The following is a 24,091-nucleotide window of genomic DNA, read 5'->3' on the forward strand; positions in this document are numbered from 1 at the left end:
TCTAATGGGGACTTTACAGTGGTTGGAAAAGAACAGCCACAGTTTAGAGCAATTTGGGTTTAGGGGAAGTTTAGGTTTCTGAAGAGACCTTTGCCTCTGGTCTAAAAGCAGTCTGATCAGAACTGCTGGGTGTTTTTACCATGCACTTAGGACCCCAAGAAGTCACATCTTCCTCTTCTGATTTTGAATCCATGTCAAATAAGAGAATTTTGCCCACACTGAACATCACACAGACCATTCCTCAGGAGTTGTGAATTGATCAGACAAGTATATAAATAGCTGGCATGTTACTGTCTTACCTTAAATTGATTAATGCCATCAAATTGAGCATACCTAGAAGACAAATTTTAGTTAAAAGCCTGGTCGTTTCAGATATAGTTAAGTGGGCAGTACACTAGGCATTTAGCAAAGACATGGGAAACACAACTGTCAGGTGTCAAATTGCAATATCCAGCATGCAATTCATTTATCATGATGTTATGAGGTCTTGTACTGCACCAGGTGTTATACAGCAAGCCTTTTGCACCACCTCCCCTTTTGACTAAATGTCAATTATAAAATGAAGAAAAACTTCAGTGTTAGTTCTTGGTAGCAGCTCTAATAATGGTAATTAAGTATACAACCAACTGTTTCCTCTCACATGCTTTTGGAAAGGGTTTTTCAACTTTTGAAACCTTTTTATCCTTCCTCCACTTAAAGGTTACAAAGAAATTGAGTGTTGAATACTAAAAATAGCTTTAGGAAATGCGAAACATTATAAACAATACTGGTAGGGCAGCAGGCGCAACACACCTGTGACAGCACAAGTTTTATATCTGTCCTGAGATGCAGGACAGTACTTGCAGCACATTAGAAGACAGATAGCACCTTTGTGTACAGAAGGTAAAGTCCCAACCTAGGACTACACATGAAAACTAAGTTCTTTGATTTTTCTTTTAATAATGGAACAATAAAAACACATGGTTGCTTCAAATATTTATTTCCATGGCAAAAATAGACTATAATATATTCATTTCACATATATTACATTCAGTAATACAAGCTTTTCTGTCTATGAAACACAATTTGTACATTGTTTTACAAACCAATTTCAGTTTTACAAGAATTAAAGCTATTTTGATTATACATTTTTACAGTATTGGTGGCAAGACAGCAAAAATAGACATTAACCATTAGCTTAGTACTAGAAAATAATACTTCATGTTTGCTACTCTTTAAACAAAGTCCCGTTTAAATCCTTGCATACTGGGTCAAATGAAAATAGAAGAATATGGAGCCAGATCCTGCATTCCTCTGACATTAAGGACTCAATCCTATAAAACTGATGAAAGGACTTCAAACACCCATTTGCTTTAACTGAATGAAGAGATTTCAGCAATGTGCAGGAGTGTACATACTTAGTGATTTGCCAGGTCAAGCCTCTAAAATTTCCATCCAAATTCCCCCAGATCAGCCATAAAGAGGGCAGATATGTTGGGTATTTCAAAGCAATTTAAGAAAGTATCTTTGTAAAGAGCATATGCACCTTGTCCTTCAGAATTATCCAGGATTAGCAAGGTGACAGACTGGAGGATTTACACGGTTTCCCCCCTTCAAGTTTCCTACCATTCTAAAAATTAATGGCATCTGCAGAGTTTTAAAGTATTTTAAAAGTCTCTTAATTTTACCTAAATATTTCCAAATGGAAAAACAGCATTTAAATTCCCTTTATAAAAATTTAGGCACCTTCTGAAACTGTGCTCATAAAATTCATGATTTGTAGTTTTGACTGCCACATATCTGAACCAAAATAACGTTACAGTATCTACAGACTTGCTCTCTAACTTGCCACAGGCTGGACCAGTTGTAAACTCTATTCATTAGATTAGATTTCTATCCTCATTCCCAGAATAGAGTTCTAAAGAACAAACAGATTGGAGGTTATTCTTCACTACTGAACACAACATCATATGGAAAATAGTGAAAGGCCTTTAGCAACTGTTTTTTGAAATGCTCATTGAAGTTAACAAGTCCTTTTTTTTCCAGCCCCTGTAGACCTTAAAGTAACATATGTGATGCCAATAGAATGCACCAAGTTAGCTGGTCCCCAACAGGATCTTATTAAGAATTTTTTTTTTTTTTAACACGTTTGTAACAGCTGTTAGAAGTTTAAGATTTTTTTCCTTACCTCAGCACAGTATTATATTATTTTAATATCACCATATTGCAAATGCTGCACTGCAACATAATTTCTTAAGCACATGTTAAATTCCACATTTCAAGGGCCTGATTTTCAGCCTAGCCTTAACCTCGTGCAATTCAGACCTACTGTAAACACCTGGCTGCATTCATAAAGTATTTGGACTTTCAGATCATCTGACCTGCATCCATTAGAAATTAACACTGCAAAACTGCATGTATGCCTATTCCCCCTGCATTTTGCACGTGTAAAACCAGAGACCATGGTTTGAAAAATCTGACCTTTAATAAGTAAACAGAAACTGAGCTGACAGATTGCATTAAATACATTTGGAAAGGAAGATATGTAAAAATAACAGAGCCTCTGAAAAAAAATATTTGGAGTTTCAAAAAAATCATATTTTAAAAAGCCAGTAAAAAATAACACCTATGACTACATATTCACTTACCCAACCATGCCATGAAAAACATACCATATGAATCAAATCCTTCTAGCTGCTCTACTGTGGATAGAAAACATTCCAAATCCTCCTCCAAATGCCTTCAGCCATTCCTCGAATCCTCAAGCTCTACTTCCAACATTTTATACTTTCATGAGAGAATTTCTTCCGAACTATCTCAGCTACTTTTCCTTTGAATGCTGTGGCTTCATGTATGCACATTCCTGCTGCATTCTTTTTGTTAAATCTTGTAATCTGTATTTAAATTTAAAGCAGACATGTGAGTATACATGCTTTAAGAGCTCAAGCTTTCATTAGCAATAAGCCCATTTTAATTCCTACAATATCAGGAAGAACTGCAAGAATATTTCATCTTGCAAGACTGGACTCTGGCTTTGCATGACTTTGCAGTATTGAAAAAAAACAAAAGACCCTAAACTCTAAAGCACAGAGTTCTTAGCAACTGAAGTACAGTTTCCTTTAAATTCATCATTTTAAATAACTATTGAAATATAGTAATGAGTTCACTATTTTTATGCCCAGGGTTTTAGTAAGGCTACTGATATTAAAACTGAGGTCTCATTACACAGCTAGCTTGTATGATAAAGGACCCTGCAGTTCCCAAGTTTGGTCCAGAGCCCACTGAAACCTATGAGCCACTCAACTTTAACAGCTGCTCCAACAAGCAAAATGTAGCAGCAGTCTCAGGTAGCCTTAATTCTTATTAAATTTAAGAAGCTATTTTTGGAGAAAATTGCTCCAAACTTCATCCACTTAAAAAAAAGATTCATAGGATTACAAGAGGAGCCAAAAATACATTTCTCAAAATGCCAAGAATTCTTTCCATTTTAGTACACATTTTGCTTTTATTTGTTATTTACTTTTTTCCTAAATGTTGATAATAACTTAGAGCAGCTTTTCATCCACAGAAATTATAGGAACCCTGCCTCACTCACCTGCTTTGAATTAAATGTATTTCTAGATACAAACCATAGCACCCTGCACTTGTAGTTTTTACCATTCACTTGTGCAAAAGGTATCACAAAGAGAGCAATACTAAGGCACGCAGCTCTTCCTGCTCTTCACAGGGGACAGCAGAAAAACGACAGCACTGCTGCACAGGCTGAAGAAAAGTTATGCAAAACTCCCCTACATGTCACTGAGCTTCTCCCTCACAGAATGGGGCGAGGAGTGATTTGCAGCCTACAGCTAAGCCTAAGTCAGTGACATCTTTGCAATGAACAGGGCTCTGACTTATGTTCTTAGAGAGGAGCTGCTAGTCCAAGATAACAAAGATTCACTGGCCAAAAAAATCTCTCATCAGAGCAACCAAGAAAGAAATCGAATGTGCAGAAGGCCCTACTACAATTTGTGGGTTCTTCTCCTGACTCTTCATAGAATTTGATCCTAAAAAGCATTTTCCACCTAGCCCACAAAAGACAGTAAAATCTGTCTCTTGACAGTATGTAGCACCTTTATTTATCCCTGAGAGCTCTGGCATCCCTAGACATCAGCATCATCTCTGCCATTTACTGTAAGAATGTCTTTATACAACTTTTCTTACTAAAAAAAGTCAGCTCAAATTGTGCATAATAATCTGGTTTCATCTCCATAAAAACAGAAGCACATTTGGCAAAATGGACAGGCTTATAGTGAATTTTAAGCTCTTGTCAAATAAATCCACCTGTAATTCACACTGTGACTGGATTTGGACAGTGGATGTTCTTATAATGTCCAACACTTCATGAAGCACTCAGCCCAACTACATGTAAAAAGGCATCCCTTTTCAAGGCTCAGAACAAAGTGCTAAAAACTGAATTTTCTTTTAAAAGTTAAGTGAAAATCTAAACAATGGTTTTAAGATTCATTTTGTTACAGGAGGTTGTGAAGTTTATTTTTATTTGGTATCTTAAGAAGAGAAACCGCTCATTTCCAATGCTCACTTGGAGCCATATGCTTGCATACAAAAGCAATCCTGCTATCATCAGAAGGAAAACTCACATAAAGTCAAGTCTATTAAGGTCAAGTCTATTAATGCAAAAACAGACTGCTGATGGACAAAACTGAAAGCTGAAGTGGAGGAGGTAGCAGTGTTATGCTTAAAAAAATAAATCAAGACCATGACTACCGGATTAGAGAGCAACCGCCTCTAAAAGTTAACACAACTTCTTTCAGCAACACAGAAAAGAAAGCCAGAAGACACACATTTCCTCACCCACTTCAGATAATTCCAAAAGTTTTGGATCAAATTGCTTGGTTTAACTGCTCCTTTTAATGCCTCACTGCTGACGTTCTCTCCCAGTAACTGCTGAATAGCTAAAAATTGTTGCTTGAAGTTGCGGTTGTATATAATTTCATTAAAAGCTGCATGTAGCAGGTTATGAAGATCACAGTCCAAAGTTTAAAAATGGAAATGGTAGAAGCTATATTTTAGAGCATACCTTCCCATTCAAAAATATTTCTGAAGATAGAAGTGAACTGTGGCAAAAAGTAGCAATGTTTTTAAAACAGAGCATGATACAAATAACTAAGAGTGTCTGTTTCTTTTAATACTTCCATTAACACAGATACGTCAAATTGGTTTGTTTGCAAGATTTATATATGAAGAATCAATCTTCAGTAACTGGTTTCCTCTGGACTTCCATTTTTACATTTGGTAATTAATACTCCCTAGGCATATTATAGTCACAAAAAGAACGTTTTTTTCCCCTATCTGAAATAATCTTACTTTTACTGAGAGTAGAACAATTCAGACTGCCTGAAAGCAGACCAAATACACTAGATTAATACAGTATCCTTTAAAATAATACATTTTGTATAGAATGACATATTAGCACAATGTCATTTTGGACCATGTGTTTTTCTTTGTCGAAGTAGCTTATTACAGAAGAAATTGAGGCAACCTATTTAGTATTCTTACTTAATGTTTTGGGAGACAATTATTGTTTAGAAGGGGTCTTAATTATTCATAATAGTTTCCAAACCCTTGTTACAGCTCAGAAAAATAACAACTTCACCAGTGATAAAAATGACTTTCGGTCTCATTTCGTTTCGTTAAGCAGGTATTAAGGGAAATGGACACTTAAACATGTCTGCAGACTGGTCTACCATTGAGTTTTTTTCAAATTAAACCAGGTATCTACAAACTAATGGCTCACTTTTGAATAGGGATTTTCAACTCAGCATCTCAAAACACTTGAAAAGGCAGGTAAAACCACACTGTCCCCATTTGAAAACCACAGACAGAGGATTATTTAGGGATACTGTCATTAGACCAGACCCATGGGACAAAACGGAAACTACCAAAGGTACGACTCATCTTCAGATCCATGCCACAGCCATTGACTCAGCCACCTACACAGCTACTAAAATACCCACATCTCCAGTGTTACCTCTGAGAGCTCGTACATTCTGCAGGTGGTCTCAGACGGCTTCTGTGGATATTCTTTATTGCAACACTGTGCAGCATTAGCAAAATCTGTTCTAGTACTGACAGAATAATCTGGAGGATTCTACAGAAACTTCCAGTGCTTTAAAGGCTTTCTTCACCGGGAACATACACATTTTTAATGGTCATCTTTTCACTGTGTAAACCAGCAATCATAGCTGCCGCATCTCCTCCATTATGTTTCATACAATCATTTCCACTTCACCACTATGCACCTTCTTACTCCAACTTTGGTTCTCTCACTTCATCAACTTAAAAGGCTCTTCCTAAAATAACAGGTTAGTACTGGTATATTACCATATGAAACAATGCATGATTATAGCCTCTATGTTTAACTACATAAATAACAGAGAAAAAAAAAAGTGCTTAAAACATTTGCATCCTCTTTGATTTCAGCCAGTAAAATCAAACTGTCCTCTAAATATACGAATAATACTGAATATGTACTTTCTCTCATCCATTTGTTTCCAATAACCTTGTAGATAATTTGAATATATTTTCCCCTGCTTCTTGCAGGTAAACATGCCTCCACTCAAATGGAAGTTATCAACAGTTAACATCATCTTTCACTTGTCAGTTCTATTACATAGCACTACAACTAACTACCAGTAGCTTCCCCTAGTACTTTCTGCATGATTTTTGAAAAGTTAGTTCAAACATTGACAGTCTTCTCCTCTGAAAATATTATGCTATTTAAAAAGTTTTGGGTCATGGTGTTTTGCTTTTCTTAATTAAAACATGCTGAATATAAAAATAACTGTCCTTAAAGCAACTGCTTAAAATATCTAAGAGCTGCTAGTTTTACTGAGTAAACCAGAGGAAACCAAAAGTTTGCTTTAAAAAATATAGATGTATTGTTCTAAATATAAGATCGAAAGCAGAATGAAACTGCATAAGACTCCCAAGGAGCAAGTTTCTCACCCCATTTCACCTACAGATTTCAGCTTTCGCACAGTTAACAATTATGTTTTAAAACATAACGTTAGTAAAATTGTGCCATGTACTCCCATTCTGTAAGATGCTTATTTTGCCCAGAGTAACACCAGTCTAAAGAATATATACATGTACTACAGACCAGTACAAGTAGAATCATTCCCTAATATGACTGCAGCTGAACATGGGAAGAATTTAGTCCAGCGAAGATCCTGCTTTGCAGGGACTGTTACGCTGACTCGCATTTAAGTCACGTGCCAGCCCTAAAAGGTAACTCTGTGATTCATCATACGAAGAAAACACCAGTGAGAGCAGGTCTGCCTGAACAACTGTAATTTTCTTTCTGTAAACTCTTGCAGTGTCCCTTAGGAAGTGGCAGCGATTAGATAAGTCTAGAGCTTTTGAGAAACTGAATGAGAACTCCATAGACGAAAGTGTACTGCGAAAGAGTCTGCACCATCATCATTCTCTGCTGCCTCAACATGTCCAGCACTCGTGGGATGTCCAGCATCTGGAAGAAGAGAACAAACCATTAGAAGTCACTTGTGAGCAAGGAGACTGGTTTGCACTTTCTCAGCAGGAGGTTCAGAGTAGTACCACTGACCTAAGGGCAGAATCGGCTGCTCTAATTTCAGTTCTGACAATTCACTGCCCATGCCTGCAGTATGGGCTGCACTACACCACTGACCATGCCTACCTCCTCATCTGTGAAATACGCATAATGTAAATTTGCTTATCTCATGGGGTCTAGGTCCTCACAAATTTAATGGCTGCAAAGGTCTGTCACAGTGTTAGGACAGATATGCACAGCAAAACAATCGGTTTGTTGAGTCTCAGCTGGCACATTATATTATTAATAAACACTTTACAGCTGTTCATTTCTGGCTAAAAAACTGATAGGACGAGGTTTTATTCTATTAAGCTACTGTTTCATCCTCTGCTGAGATTGATACTGCAAATACGCTACACTTAGGAATAAAATATTCAGTCACAAGCACAGAGACTGGCTACAAAGCAGGTCCTTGAATATTGTCCATTAAAACTAAGGCTTGAAGTGAAAGTGGTAAAGTCAGAGTGAAATTCTGAAATATGCTTAGTAGCCTAGGGCATACCTTGTTCCGCTCAGTGACACAACATCTTATGGAGTCAAGAATTCAAATGAGCATTCCAGTACCCAGTGTGCAAGTGGGCAACTCTAGAAGATTATTAACTTCTGTTCAATTGCAAGAGCTCTTTCAACCATAGTTGTAAGGGCTCTTCCAAAGGCCACATCATGGGAAAGCTCAGATGAACAGCCATAAAATATTTATTAAGGAGGTTAATTACTCTTCCACTACCTAACGTTATTTAAAGCACAAGAAAGAAAAAAAAAAAAAAAAATCACCTCATTGTGTTCCAAGCAAGCAATCATGATCTCTGACAGTATGACTACTCCTGTTCGTCCTACACCTGCACTGCAATGCACCAGTACAGGAGGATTAGAGTTTTTAGGATCCGCAGTGCTGTTCGTATGGCGTCGCACTGACTGTATCTCTTCCAAGTATGCTATTAAGTTCAAGAAGATAAGAGTAATTAATTTAGGAGATGAAGCCCCATAAGCCATGCTACTACACTGTATGACCACCAGAAAAGTAGTAATTTAACAAATTACATCCCACAGAAAAATGACACACTGTATAAATCACAAGTCATATCCCAACCAAAGCAATACAGATCTATAAAGATCATCTAACTTTTGTAAGGCTTTTGTAAGGCTTTCCTTGCCTTGTTCCCCTATTCCCCACCAAAGGCAGCTCATGGCCATCTTGCTACTGCTAGAATACACTCCAACATGTAGTATGTGATGCAATTATGTTTTGATCTATATGAACTTCTAGTAAATTATATATTTGGCTTTAGATGTAAACAGTCACTTTAATAAACTGGCAAGATATTCCTGCCAAAAACATAATTCAGTATCTCTTGCTGGTGTGAAGAAAACTTTACAGCAGAATGCTTGGCATACATATCAAAAGCTAATTCATGTATAGCACCCATTTTAGGATGTATTAAAAAAAAAAACCCAACAACCACCCAAAAACAAAGCTATTAAATACAACTTACAGAGAAATCCCTTTAAATCCTCTGGACAGCCATGCTCTGGCCAGTCAGTATACTGCAGATGCCAAACTGTTCTCTCCTGTCCTGTGAGAAGATGTTTAATCTTCAAACCCGTAGTTGCATAGCAGCCCGAGTCAGTACGGAATCGTGTAGTAATCTTAAATCTTCCATATGTTACAGTGTTGTGTCTTGAACCAAGACGTGGCCAGTATCTGAAGCTTTTTTCTCGCCCACTTTCCTTAAAAGTAAAACACTTGCTTAACAAGAAACTTAAGAACACTCATACAACTCATACTCCTGTAACAACTGTATCTCTCCTCTATTAAGTACTACGACAGTGTTACGGTTTCTCACCGAGTAAATCAACTTTCCAGCAGAAAGAGTTTGCAAATTTACATCTTTCTGCCAAGGAAAAAATGGTCACTAGAAATTTATCGATTGGTTTTCTTGGTGGAGCAAAGATCCCCTTCATCTAACAGATCATAACAAAATCATTGCGGAATTTCTGGGAGAAACCTGACTCAGTTTATACTCACTTCCTCTGCTGTCACCATAGCTATGATGGCAATCCCTTGTTCCCAGATCATCTGCCAGAAATCCTGACATGTATTCTGCAAAGGGCCCTGCGTAGCAATGTAATCCCACTCTATGCCGCCAACAGAGACCTGTAAAAAGAAAGACACTAGATAAGTAATTATTGAAAACTTCCTTTCCCCTGTTCTTAAGTCAGCCATTTGAAGATGTACAAACTGAAAAAAGACAGCAACACTGCAGAAGTACGAGCCCACTGTGAGTTATATCTGCCTCCCATTTTTTGGCTGATCTTGTCACATTAGATGCAGAAGAGACAATATTCAAAAATGTATCGGAAAATAGCTAAAATAAATGTATTTTACATCATAAACATAACGTAAAAGTGAGTAAATAAAATTGTATTTCTTTTTTGTGAATTTAAGGCATTCTAGCCAATTTGGGTTTAGAGAAGCTTTCATATCCTGGTGCTGTAAATGCTATTATATGCACTAAAAAGACAGGATTAGCTTATGTTTCCTCAAAAATTATTATCTTGTTTGAGAAGGGTCAGAAGAGATACTAACATTTGTGAATGAGCTGAGGTATAGAAACTATGGTACCACATCAGTGTACAAATAGATTTATAAAACAAAAGGACAGTAACACAACTGCTGCTTTGATGATCTCAACTCTTTACAGAGAAAGCATGAAGACAATTGTAGTTGTATTTTAAGTAGGTAAATGCATTGAAAATGAATGAACTGCTTTAAAGGTTCTTGAGGTCACCCTGCAACTTACTCACTTTTTTAAACAGAGTTTAAAGAGCTAAGGCTGGGGCGAAGAGCAACTGAAGATTATGAAAGAGCAGCTTTCCCCCTGGCTCCATCTGTTCCTCTAGCCATTCAAAAAAGCTTAAGCTGGGAGCTAGCCTACTGCCTGTTGTAGACCTAGTCTGAGAGTACGGAAGAGGAAGAAATAATACTGCAGTTCAAAAATATCATAGTCACTGCAAAGGATCCCGGTTTATTATAAAGCTATTTGCCTTCTTAACTCTGGGAAGAATGGACATGCTTTTTGTTAGCACCAATCCACAGAGAGGAGACAGCAAGAGAAAGGAGACAGCAGATCAAAACAGAAGCAAAATGCAGGAGACCTCTCCAATAATTAACCCTCCGTTATTCTAGGTAATGAGGAAAAATAGGTTCCTCCTTTACCCAAAGAAACCTCTGCAGAAGAAGGGAAAGAGAGGGAGAGAGATGGAGGGATTCTCACTCATCTGACCAAAGCAAAATTGCTAGCCAAATCCATTATTAGTTACCCCATGAACTGGAAAATATTTCTCCAACAGTATTTCTCTCACCTTGATATGAGATGCATTGATGTAACCCGTGTTATTTTCTTTGGTTGGGACTAGCTCTACTCTGGTATCATCATAAGGAAGGACATCCTGGAACCGGTTTCGTTCAGCATTTTCGGGAAGCCGAGCTATTGAGCACTCACCATCTCTAAGTCTTTTTTTCTGAATGCGCTCATATTCAGTAAACACCATCCCCTGCTCTAACCGTTGTTCCAGAACTTTACACTGAAAGACAGAAGACAGACAACCAAAGTCACATTCTAAGGCAAGTCTATTTTAACAGAGAATTAGTGAAGGACAAAATGTATGTATTTTCCTCTCTTCCATACTTTTTTCAATGCTTCTCCAGCTATTAATGTTTTTACAAACATACCAGAATAAATTAGAAGCACCCTAACCAGCAGGAATTATGTTCATGTGAAAACTAAGAAGACTGTTAAACTTCATTAGGTCACAAAGACTGTGGATACCACTGGTGAAAGAAAAATTACTTTGTAGTTTCTGTAAAGACAACCCAGTTGGGCAAAGAAATATTTGGCCAAATCAGATAGCTATGCTATACTACAAACTGCCTCAAATACCATTGAACAGGAAATATTCATTAATCCTCTTGCTCAATATAGCACATTAGATGACATCATTCAAAAAGGTCTCCTTTAACCTCGTAATTAAAAAAATAAAAGAGTCAACTTTGTCATTTGGATGGAAAAAAACTCTAAAAATGTAAAACAAAACACTTGCCTCAGTCCATGAGCTAATAATTCACTAGTAATACTCTACATTTTCTTAGGCTGAAGATACTAAACTTTGCATACAACAGCAAAGCCTTCTTAGAACCTCTTGCTGCAGCTGAGGTATAAACCCAGGATTTTTCCTACTAGTAAAAATAAATGTTTTATTTAATAAGCTGCTCCCCCCCCCCCCCCCCCCCCGATTTATTCTTTCAAAACCAAGTTCTTTCTAAATCATAAGACACTTCTGGAATTTCAGCATCTCTTTGCCAACAATAATTAGAGGAATAATATGTAAGATTTCAGCCAGAAAATTTCATCTATGTCACATGTCCCCAGCCTCTCACAGCAACTGCTCCATGGTATCAGGTCAGGAAAGTATCTTGTATCACATAACTGTACTGCCAAATGTTGCAGAGGAAGGTGTAAAACCTCAGTCATATGCAATTTGCACATCAATACATCAACTGTACAAACTCCTTTATTATCTTTAGGCTAAATTCCCTCATTTAAACTGATAATAACATGAAGCTGAGCAATGAAACAGGCATTGAATCAACTTTAAAGTCATCTTTTAAAATATCTGCAGTCTGGACTCCTTTCATGTCACATGTCTGCTTTGCATTGCCTCTTCACAACTGCTTGAGGAATTACTTCCATTTCATGGTATCTATTCTGCCTCTACATGACTGCCTGAACAGAAAGTGTCATTTTCGTAACATGTCTTTTTCATAACTTGACTTTATGGATTCTTCTTTTACCTCAACACTGTGGGCAGAGGTAGCTGAATAATAATATGGCTGAATTCAGTAACGGTCATTCCAGGAAGAGATGATGGCTGTAAGAGGAAATAACCAACACGGGTACTAAATGTGGAACTGTATCTCAATAACACAGTGTTATTTTTTGTCCCTTAGCATCTTTAAGGAGTGTATATATAATCCAAACAGAACTTCAACGGTGTTGAAATGGAACAGTCAAATCTCCCCCTCCTATGGATCTCACTCCAAGCCTTCAAACTCACAAGACTGAATTTCTACTATATGACTTGCAATTAATTTTCTTGGCTTGTTCCTTAAAACTGCAGCTGGTGAGAGCAGGACTACTCCTTCAGGTTCTAATTCCTGCCCAGGGACTGTCAACAAACTGAGCTAGAGGGGGTCTGAGGATGCCCAGCCATGCTCAGAACCAGATTCTAGGGAGACCACTGGTCGCAGAATATATCCAATAATTACTGTAGGCCTTGGTGCATCTAGTTGGTCCCTGGTCAGATGTGTGATGACAACACTGTTCTACACAGCCCTTCACAGGCTGGATATTGACTGTATGTCACTTTCCTGCAGATATTTAATGATACAGGACGCAGGCTGAAGTATATACTGACATTGTTGACCCTGACACAAGCAGATGGAGTCTTCTATTTCTCAAAGAATGATCCTCAAATTCTAGAACCTGATATCCTCTCAGTGATCTGAGATCTTTTACTGAATTTAAAATTTTTGCAGATCACACAAGTTCCATCTATATTTTCAGGGATCCACTTGAGAAAAACAGATAAATACATTCTGCACAAGCTGTACCCTGGGGATACAATTTAACTACAAAATTTATTTTAAAAATCGTATGAATTACTAACAATCACAACTAAGTTCCATCTCGCACTCAGAATTTCAATTTTCATATGTTTTCAGCCTGGAAACCCCAAAAATTAAGGAAGAAAACAGAAAGACTTGGCACAAAAATGTATCGGTAGATACTAATTAATTTGCTTCCTATACGTTCAAAGGGTAAACTATAATCTAAATCACTGTCATCTTAAATCTTAAGGAAAAATCTGAGTTATACCAAATACTTCCAGCAATGACATATCAATCAGAAGTCTCATTCTTCATTTTGTTTCTATTCTCAGTATTTGTATTGCTTTGAATACGAAGATTTTAAAGTCAACATAGGCACCATTCATACACGTCATTTTGAAAAATTTAGTGTAAAAGAGAAATCAAGCATTAAAAAATTTCAACATACCCGTTCATCATTTGTTGCTCTTGTTGATTCTTCCTTCCCCTCATCTGGCAGAGGCATTCTAGTCAAAGCTAGTCCATTTAGGGCAGCTAGCTTTAGAGGCCCTATTTTTTTTGCATCATTTTTATTCTTTTTCATACCCTGAAAAAGAAAAGCTAAAACTTGTAAATATTCTGAAATATCTGATGAAGTTATAAAGCAGGAACCAGATGAGTTCAATTAAGCAAAGGATACTTCTTTGACTCCTTCTGCAAAGAGGTCTGACCTTTTTTTTTTTTTTTTTTTTGTAAGCACTGCAGTGAGAGATTAGGGTGGTGGGACTACATTCCTCCAAGGACACAATACAAGTCTGTCTTCATTCCAGACAGGTTAATGAAACTGCATGAGAATGACAAATATTGTTCCCTATAAAACTTACAACTGAGGGTATGAGGTGACAACTCTGGATAATTAACATTCTTGGACAGAACTGAAATCACTTTCCAACCCCAAAAACACATAAAAATGATTCCTTACTAGACTATTCAGTTTGCAGGTATTTTTCTTCCCTACGAGTGGGCATAACAATGAGCATGTACCTTTAAGATATTTGGATACAGTTAAAATGTTTGACTGAGTTTACAACAAACTGCACGTACAAAACATGAACACAGAACTGCAGACAGATCTGAGCCCTGAACCAGGGCATGAATCTAAATTATTGAAGTTACATTCATTATTTGAGAAAAATAACAAAGGGGGATTTTTATGAAAGAATAAATTCAAATGATTCCTTTAGAAAGTGTAAGAGAAAACTTCATCATTCCTGCAGTTGCTAAGTTTGGTTGTTAACAAAAATACACTGAAAATATGAGTGTATATGCTGCCTGAATCAATGCTGATCAATGCTTTCAAAAGCTAAATGGTAGCAAGGAATAGGAAGACAAAGCTAAGAGAATGAGACCACATTTAAAAGAGAAGTGAACACAAACACAACAGTAAGAGTGCACTGAAACGCAAAATGGGCAAACATTGGTAGGGGTCAGCTTTGTTACCAGGATATGCACCTCAATACTGAATACAGAAAGGCAACATACTCTATTATGCAATGGCACTCTTAAGTGTTACTGAACTAGAAAGTATTTTACTGAACACTTCCAGTGAAAAAGTTTTAATATCAATTTCATTTCAAAGGTTGACTTGAACATTTACATAGCTATCAGAAGGAAAACGTATCTTTTGGAGAATAAAATAGTAAGTGACTATCTAAATGTGAACACAAGGAGAAAGGTATCACCTTTTTCTCCTATATCCACATAACAAACAGAAGGAAGGAGATTTAGAAAAACATACACAATTATAAAATGAATTGAAGCTGATGAAGGTTCATTTCAATGTGTTCAGCTCCACGTACAGCAAGTCTGACAAAAAATTGTGAGAACAGTAACTATTTAAATGCATAGCTTTTGCAGCATCAACTGTAACAGTTACTACAGCACTAGAAGTTACATGGTAGCTCCACTGCAGTCCAATTTGTACAGAAAACTATTCGACACTAACTCAGCCAGGCAAAGTTAACAACAATCCATTTAAAAAGGCAAAATAAAAATGGTCTTCCTCCATTAGCACCTGAAATATGCCACAGAGTACATAAAACTGAACAAAAGTTTAAAACAAAATGAGTGGTAAGGACTGTCAGTGAAATTGTACAGTCCCACAGACATTGATGTTTCTATGAGATGGGAATTACAGGGGAGGTGAAACTTGCAGTTGTTCACTATTTATGGCTTCATAATTGGAGTAGAAGAAAGAGACATGGCAAGCAAGAAATACTTTTAGTGGGATAAAAATAGCTTGAAGAGACAGCAAAAGGGAAAGGATATGAAAAGGGGAAGGGATGGAGGAAAGAAAAGAATGCAAGGAAGAAATTTATTGCCTAATGCATCAGGTCCCCCTCTTAGGTCAGAAGAAGAAAACGAATAAAAAAAAAAAAAACATTCAGCTACACCTGATTTTCAGGGAGAGGAAGATTAGAAAGCTGGTAGTGGAATGGAAAGAGTTGCTTCTGTTCCAGATAAGGATAGGTAGGACAGAATTTGGAATCTAGAACTGACTTTAAACTAGCTCATTCTACAGTTGCTAGCCAGGCTAGGTGTATCAGATGGATGGAGGCTGCACAGCTGGATTTGTGTGGGAGGACTATTACAAACAGAACTCAGACATGGCAGAGAAGTGGACAAAAGCCAGCTAAACAAAGTTAATCAGGGAAGAACAGAAAAATAAAGGTCAAGCTTAAGGTAACTGTTCATTCACATTTTAAAAGCATCTCAGGCTGATTAGAAAAAACCCAAACAAAACCCACACACAACTCCCACCACAGAACAACCCAAAACAAGAGGAATAGTATCCACTTACACCTAGCGGGGGAAGGCCTTCCACAATATTCTTCTTCCCAGACAGAAGATCGGACACAGGTCTCTTCTTTACTGAATCTTTCCTTACTCTGTATCTCCCTGATGTTGTAAGATCAGATTCCGACATAGATGGAGTAAGCAGTCCTTCCCCTCTTCTCTGTACCTGGCTTTCTACTAGTAAATGAACGGGACTCATATCTTTCATTCTCTTTTCTGTCTCTGTAATATGTAATTTAGGCTCAAGAATATGCAAAGGGCCAGCAGATGAAGCAACAGAGCTATAAGGGTAGTTCAGTACTGAATCATGAGAATAACCACCCATAAGAGATGAAAGTTGGGTTTGATCTTCAGGGAGAGGAGAAAGACTTGTACTAGCCTTGTTTTCTTCATCAAATTCTTCCTCTTCCTCACTACTGTGAATCAGCATAGTAGCATCTGAAAGGGTTTTCTTATGATCACAGTTCATGCTTTCTTCTTGCTCACTTTCTTTTTGCTTTGTTCTCTCCATCAGAATGTTGGGCTGTGACCCTTCTGCAATAACTCTTGGAAGAGCCACATCTGCTGCAGAAGCTGACATGGTCCTCTCTTTAATTCTTATTCCTTCAAAGCTGGGATTCAAGCCAGCTATTTCAATACTGTTCCTTTTCTGCAGCTGAGCATGGCGTGCCGATGTTAGAGGTTCACTGACTTCCTGAAGAGAATGTGCCACAGGCAGACTGTCTTCCTGAAATGTCTGGACAGAATGGTGGACTCGCCTTGTGATAAGATCTGGATTGCTGCTGCTAATGTAGATGTGTCGTGAAAGGTCTGGAGTACTATTTGCAGGTCTTGGGTATGGGTATGGGGGAGGTGGTCGATAGACTTGGGTCTTCATTATATTCGGTGCTGGATAATCCTGAGCCTGGAGCTGCACATTTGTCAACTCAGGCACACTGACTGCCCCAACAACAGGGCGCTTTTCAGCAGGATAGGGATAGGGCGATTGGCTATGAAAACTGTAGTTCAGGTTAAATGGATAATGGTTAGATTGTGGGGAAGTGAAGTGAGCATGCTCTCGTATTTCAGGCTGACTGTAAACTAAGGCATCAGGCCTGCTGTAAGCATATGAATTGCTGATGTTAAGATTTCTCATTGAATGACTCTGCCTATCTGTGTGCACCATACCCCTGTTGAGCTGTCTCATCACAGTTTCATAGTCTGGTGTGGGACGATAAGAAGGTGGTATTAGTGCACTATGTCTGTGTGATGGGACATAATCAGTTCTGAGGACATCACTTCCAGTAATGCTTGGGTTAGAGGACATGGGGGACGGCTGCAGGTAATGTTGTGGATTGTTCAAGGAGTTTGTGCTATGCGCACTATAGACACTACCATTGCGGATCCGACCACTGTAGTCATGAGGGGCTCTATCCAAGCTAGTCTGAGAGTGACAGTAGTATCCATTCTGATTGCTCACAAAGAGGTTATCTGAAAGTAAAGTTTAAGAACAATCTTTATGTCCAAGACATCAGACAAAGATATCTTCTATTAAGATGTAGCTAACCAATGTTTGAGATTTTCAGAATCTCAATTATTCTTAGCTATGTACTGAAATGGGAAGAAAAAAATAAAACAATTCCAGCTTTTTTGTTGTTGTTGATACCTAAGGTATGTATACCAGAAACTTATGATGTTCATTCAGATGATGCAAATTCCTATTGGAAAACATTGTTTCAGTTTAAGAATGGCTTTCTTCTGTTTAGGATAGGTTCAGCCCAAGTTAAACAAAATCCATATCAATCTTAAACCACACTAACTGAAAGAAAAAAACATCTACACTAGGGTTTGCACTAACCATTAACTGATCATTAGAGATCAGTTTAAAACAGCAAAAAGCAAACAAAAACAGCACAAAAACCTAAAAACACCCCCACAACAACCAAACAAAACCCCCCCGCACTCTTCTTCCCTCCCCTCCCTCCAAGGGCATAAGTAGATATAGTACCACAATATCTTTAAAAAATAAAAATAAAAAAATAACTTTTCTCCAGCAATTTTGGAGACAGTTTAAACCACCATCATATATTGTTTGCACATTAACATACACCCACTTTGATGAGTAAAGAAAATGACATAACAGTTTAAACATCCTTACATACATTTAATAATTTAACCATTACTTCATTTTAGTACAATTTGCCAAACTCCAGAAGAGAACAATTCAGTTCAGGCTTTAGATGCCTTTCACGATTTAACTCTTCAGGTTCACCAAAATAACTGCCACACTTATGTTAATGAATTTGCTGACAATCAAAAGTTCTTTTGTTTGTGAAAAAATTGTTCAAAAATAGGACATGTGCAGTAGCAAATATCCAGCAATAATTCCAACACTATATTGGAAAGAATTCAGCTATATTCTGCATTTATATACCTGTAACTTCATGAATACTTGTGTAACTATTTAGATAGAAAACATGCTTATTCCCTTACCAGTGAGTTGTTACGAGTATTTTTTTTATCCAGCTGACTTGTAGGACTGGAAGGTCCCTATCAAAACTATCAAGGCAACTTTGCAAAAGATTAGATTAAGCCTTTCAGGGCAAAACTTTGTTAATTAAAGCCACAGTGTATAACAATCAAAAAAAGGAGAGAAAGCAGCCATGACTCCACTGTAAACCTCTTGGATTAGGAGTGTGCATTTCTTAAGAATTCTAATTAGGATTTGCTTCGGGTTTTTTTCTTTCCTTTTTTTCAATCAAATATATGCCAATTCCATAAATTGCAGACTTCTGCAGCCTTTGAATTCCCCACCACCTTGTAGTCTAGCAAACTCGAGAGAAGATTCTCTCTTCCTGCATCCTGGGTTTAATTTTTTAAAAAAATTTTGAATTGTCTGAATTGTCTGGGGGCTCAGTTACTCTTTGCAGCTATTAAGATCAATATTGACAAGGATCTCACAACGTTGTAACATAGCAGTTTGGTACGTGAACCAAAAAAATGAGGGTCAGCTTAAACTCACACAAGGGACCACAGTCTATAGTTGCTGTATACGCTATCAACTGCTCATATCCCATAGGAGAGGATACAGAGGAAGAGCAGCTGAGGGAACTGGGGTTGTTTAGCCTGGAGAAAAGGACGCTCAGGGGAGACCTTGTCGCTCTCTGCAACTACCTGAAAGGAGGTTGTAGCTAGGTGGGTGTTGGTCTCTTCTCCCAGGTAACAAGCGATAGGATAAGAGGAAATGGCCTCCAGTTGCACCAGGGGAGGTTTAGGTTGGATATTAGGAAAAATTTCTTCACCAAAAGGGCTGTCAAGCATTGGAACAGACTGCCCAGGGAAGTGGCTGAGTCACCATCCTCAGAGGTATTTAAAAGACATATAGATGTGGTGCTTAGGGACATGGTTTAGTGGTGGACTTGGCAGTGCTAGGTTAACGTTTAGACTTGATGATCTTAAAGGTCTTTTCCAACGTAAACAATTCTAATATTCTATAATTCTATTTCACATTAGCCTATACGCCTAGAATAGCAGCAAGCACTTAAGTAGTTCAAACCTATCCCATGTTGACCCTATGAATTTCTTCAGCTCCAGCTAAAGTAGCTATAAATGCAAATTATAGATTTTACATTCTAAAGTTGTGTAGTGTTGCCTTGGATATAATGAGCTTACCTTGGGAAGATGCATATGGTTCAGTATAATGACCATTGTAATGCAGCTGAGGTGGTGGAGGCATCATATAAGGCTGAGGCTTTGGCTAAGTAAGCAAGCATCTTATTGTTAGTTAAAAACTCATGAGTTATTTTTAAAATAAGTCTTGAAGATGTGTTTTTTACACATAATGTATAATATAATATATATAATATATAATGTATAATACACAGACACACAAAGCCTTAGTCTTAAACCACTTCTCTATATTTCCAGTGTAAGCTTCTCCTATGAGGTGACACAAGGAATAATAACCAAAAAAAGGAAACAAAACCAAAACCTCACACCGCCAACCCAAGACTACTTCTTGGTTGTCATCTGACATCTAGGAGAGTCTCCTAGAGACAGAGCAAACAAACTAAAAATATAAGTGTTTAAAATACTTTTCATTGCAATTATTTTAATTCCATTAATCAGATATTACATAGCAGCTTTTTCTACAAGTCAGAAAGAGTTCCTCACATACTAGACTCATCTTTTCACTGCTCGTTTTATTTCACTGAAGGAAACTAATGTCTGATTCAAAGTCAATTGGAATCCATAAAAATGCAAACATAAAACTATTTGCTTGCCTTACCATAGACATCCTGGACGAAGACCGTCTTCTAACAGGATTCACTGTAACAGGCTGGGTTTGTCTACAGAAGACATTTTACGGTAAGAAATTATTCTTAACAACACTAAGACCTATTTCAAACCTTGGAAAGTGCTCCCAACTTCAGTTAAAAATCACTCTACATTTCTTGGAGCCAGGCCCTGTGTTAAACAGTCCTTCCCAACAATCTCAAAAGGAAAGAGCTCAGTGCATAAACCACTACTGCAGACAGTATGAGCAGAATCACAAAACCAGGATCAAAATACCTCCATTATTTCTTTGCTTCTTTTCTATGAAGCATAAAAAGTAGATGTCCCTGAAACACTGCAGTATGGCAGAAAAATCAGCAGAGTAACTGGGGACTAGTTCCAAATTTGAACCCCATAAAAAATCTCATACTGTAAGTTACCTGTTCTACAAGACCAGACATAAAATTGTTTACAGAATGTAACATTACAGATGTTACAGGAACTGGAAAGCACAACTATACTGCATAAGCATTTGTATGTTCTAACATTCAAGCTAATGGTAATAAATTTTCATAATTCGTTGGATTGCCTCCAGAATGTAAGGTTAAGAAACCTTAAGCTCCTTGTTCCCCACCCTACACTGCACTTGTACTTTGCATCTTGCAGTAAGATGGAGGTCAAAAGACAGCAGAATAATACAAATGCAGGAACTGCCAGATTGCAGAAAGAAGGATGGATTTTCAGCTCACCCTTTGGGAAGTGAAGGACGAGAAAGGATTGGAAAGCGTGGAAGGGAAAGAATGAGGGAAGATTTCTGAGAGCCCTCCTCAGGCGGAGAGTCCAGGGAGTCTCTAAAGACAAGGTATGTACAGATTAAGAAAAAGACCCCTGAACTTAATACAGGCATGCATAAGAGTTTTCAGCAGCAGGAGCAGATGACAGAGAATCTTGCAGATAATCAGAAAAGTTTTTTGAGGACTTTACCTATTAATAAAACCATGTTGTGGTGAAAGGGTTAAAATAAGTTATCCTAAAGACTGACATTCAATACAGAACTATAGAACTGACATTACTCAGATAGCAATGCACAAGTCCCACAAATGCACTACTACTACTACCACCAATATTTCTTATCCCTCTCAAAAGGCAGCCAGGTTTACAAGCTTGGAGGTATGAGGTCTACTCTACTCCAAAATAAATTAGCGTTAAACACACTAGCAAGTCATCTGTGGTACAAAATATTCCATTATCTTTTCATTGGCCTCAGCAAATTTTGGACCAACCCCTCCATAGCTATCTTCTCATGTACAAAGAGGAATGGAACACTTAGGAATCATGCTTTTTTATGACAGACTATTCACTGGGTCTAATTCTCTGTTCTTTGACTGAAGTAACTTAACTGAAGGAAAGCTGTACCAGTGGAGTACCTCAAATTCCAGCCCTTGATTTACAAGTTGGAGACCAGCCTATTTAAATTTAATTTGATGAATTGTATTAAATTTACTTTGCACTGGTGCTACTTGAGCTATACAGATTCCATGGATATCCAGTGGACCACATACCTCTCAGCTGTCAATCCAGCACATTTCAGGAGTGCTTCACATACACTTCCCGCCCTTTTAAAGGCCTCTAGAGTGTCCTTTCAGAGCAGTTCACCCAAACTCAGGCCAAAATCCCAGTGATTCCAGCAGCTCACAAACATTCCAGCAATAGTAGACCCCAAAGCAACTACAGCCTGTCACAGCACTGAGATCCAGCAGCAGGGGTCAAACACTATTACTTTTGGTAAGATTTCAGTGTTCAATATTGTCCTCTGTTATAAAGCAGAACATGTTTGAGAAACTAGTGATAAGTATTTTCTCAAAAAATATTAAGAAAAAACCCCAATCACTACCATTTAAAAAGGGCAGTAAAGACATTACAGAGTTTATAAAAGATTTCACTTCCTAATGGAAGCTTCAAGAGCACCAAGAGTTCTAATGTACTCTACTTACAGGCTGCATTTATTTAGTCTGTAAAATTTGTGTCTAGCCACACACATCCTCCACACATATTTTGCTGTTTCCATATCTTCCTGCCAAAAAACAAAGACAAAATTTGCATGTTAGACCAAATATGCATACCCTTTACTAGCTTTCAAACAAGCCACTAAAATTTTTAAATTAGCATTGACTGATTTCTTTTTAATAAAACTTCATTACTGTCATCAGGTTTTCCCTAAGACTGTACTTTGTGGGCCTGAACATGCACTCTAGCCTAACAATTTTATGAGGTTTATGAAAGTTGAAAGTAGAAGCCTTTTGTTGGAAGACAGTCTTATCAGCTGTAACACTAACACAATTTTTAGTGTGTGTGTGTATATATATATATATCTCATGCCATAAGTTTGTCAACAGCTGCCCTCTTGACAAAGGCAACTGGTAGATGCTACATAAAATTAATTTTGCAAGGAACACTGTGGCCCATTCCAGCAAAGCTCTAAGACCATGTTTATCTTTAAATGCCACTCATTTAAAAGTTAAAACACACATGCTGGAAATTTTACTGGAATGGATGAAAATGTTTATGACCATCTGAACCAACCTTGCCAATGTACTCAACATAAAAAGTCAGTTTTTACTGCATTCCTGTACGAAGCCAGCCAGAAACAGTATTATTACCCTTGACTCACTTGTACAGTTCAAAGTCACTAAATATATAAAAAGTATTTTTTATCCTTTACATAAAATTAGCAGTCTTAATTCATGTTTAGTGAAAAAAATAAAAGTAAAAATCCACTCACGGTTTGGAATTGGATTGTCTCTTCTTTGTTTGCCAGCTCTAATGCGAAAAAGGATTTGTTGTGGGACATGTTGGCAATATCATGCCACCTGCAGACAAAAGGTATAGAACATGACTAGAAAGCTCTTATTTTCAAACCACAGAAAATGCAACTGAAGAACAGAACCACCACCAAGAACATGGATAAAGAACCAAGGACAAATAAAAAGTTATCAATCTATCTGAACAAGCTGCAGACCATCACTTCTGTACCCACTAAATGACTGCTGCAAGGAAAATATATATGTGACTAACTCTTTTTAAGATGCACGTGTACAGTAGTAAGTTTTTTACTTGTCTTCCACTTGAAATTTTTTCAAGTATTCCTTTTTTTTAAAAAAAAAAAACAAAACAAACCTCAGACAAATTCGGTTATCAGTAAATTATAATGTCCTGACTGCTTGAGAGCAAACCATACATTCTGGGGGAAAAAAAAAAAAAATCTACACTAAACAAAGCCATTAAGGCTCTAGAACTCTCTTGCATATTGACAGATGAAAAAAAGCTAGACTGCAAGGAATATAATACCATATATTTATTTAACTTCTTGTTAAATATAAATACAGTTTGATCCATTATTATTATGTTACTGTAAATAAAGATATATATAATTGATTTATTAAAAGAATATTCTGCAGTGCACAAACACAGGGAAAAAGCATGATCTACATACAGGACTCTCTCTAAAGGTATTTATACAACTTCCATTTTCATTATCTAGATGTGGCTAATAGCATTTTCTACAGCTACTCACCATCATATGCGTGAGGTAGAGAAACATTAGTGTCCCCATCTTGATGTAGAACAAAGACCCCTCAAATTTAAGGCCTTGGTTCATAGCCATTTATGGACACAATTATGAAATTGCTTGAACCAATCTGAAGCATAACCCAGCCTTTGTAAAT

At 37.4% G+C, this 24,091-nt stretch overlaps 1 protein-coding gene across 2 annotated transcripts in view; it reads right to left on the bottom strand.

The window, feature by feature from the left end:
* Nucleotides 1–962: 962 nt before the first annotated feature.
* Nucleotides 963–24,091, bottom strand: part of PTPN21 (protein tyrosine phosphatase non-receptor type 21) — a 52,990-nt gene continuing 29,861 nt past the window's right edge. The window contains exons 10-21 of one of the 2 annotated variants that reach the window (XM_074868555.1): nucleotides 23,149–23,236; nucleotides 22,361–22,440; nucleotides 21,116–21,217; nucleotides 20,380–20,440; nucleotides 19,764–19,848; nucleotides 16,117–17,582; nucleotides 13,726–13,863; nucleotides 10,973–11,194; nucleotides 9,636–9,764; nucleotides 9,103–9,337; nucleotides 8,384–8,544; nucleotides 963–7,510 (exon numbers count right to left, since the gene is read on the bottom strand). In XM_074868555.1, coding sequence (XP_074724656.1) covers nucleotides 7,382–7,510; nucleotides 8,384–8,544; nucleotides 9,103–9,337; nucleotides 9,636–9,764; nucleotides 10,973–11,194; nucleotides 13,726–13,863; nucleotides 16,117–17,582; nucleotides 19,764–19,848; nucleotides 20,380–20,440; nucleotides 21,116–21,217; nucleotides 22,361–22,440; nucleotides 23,149–23,236 — 2,896 coding nt within the window. In that variant the 3' untranslated portion in view covers nucleotides 963–7,381. The remainder of the gene's footprint in view (nucleotides 7,511–8,383; nucleotides 8,545–9,102; nucleotides 9,338–9,635; nucleotides 9,765–10,972; nucleotides 11,195–13,725; nucleotides 13,864–16,116; nucleotides 17,583–19,763; nucleotides 19,849–20,379; nucleotides 20,441–21,115; nucleotides 21,218–22,360; nucleotides 22,441–23,148; nucleotides 23,237–24,091) is intronic. The other variant, XM_074868556.1, reaches the window with a different exon arrangement.

Source organism: Strix uralensis, chromosome 4, assembly GCF_047716275.1.
Source record: "Strix uralensis isolate ZFMK-TIS-50842 chromosome 4, bStrUra1, whole genome shotgun sequence".
Lineage (NCBI taxonomy): Eukaryota > Metazoa > Chordata > Aves > Strigiformes > Strigidae > Strix > Strix uralensis.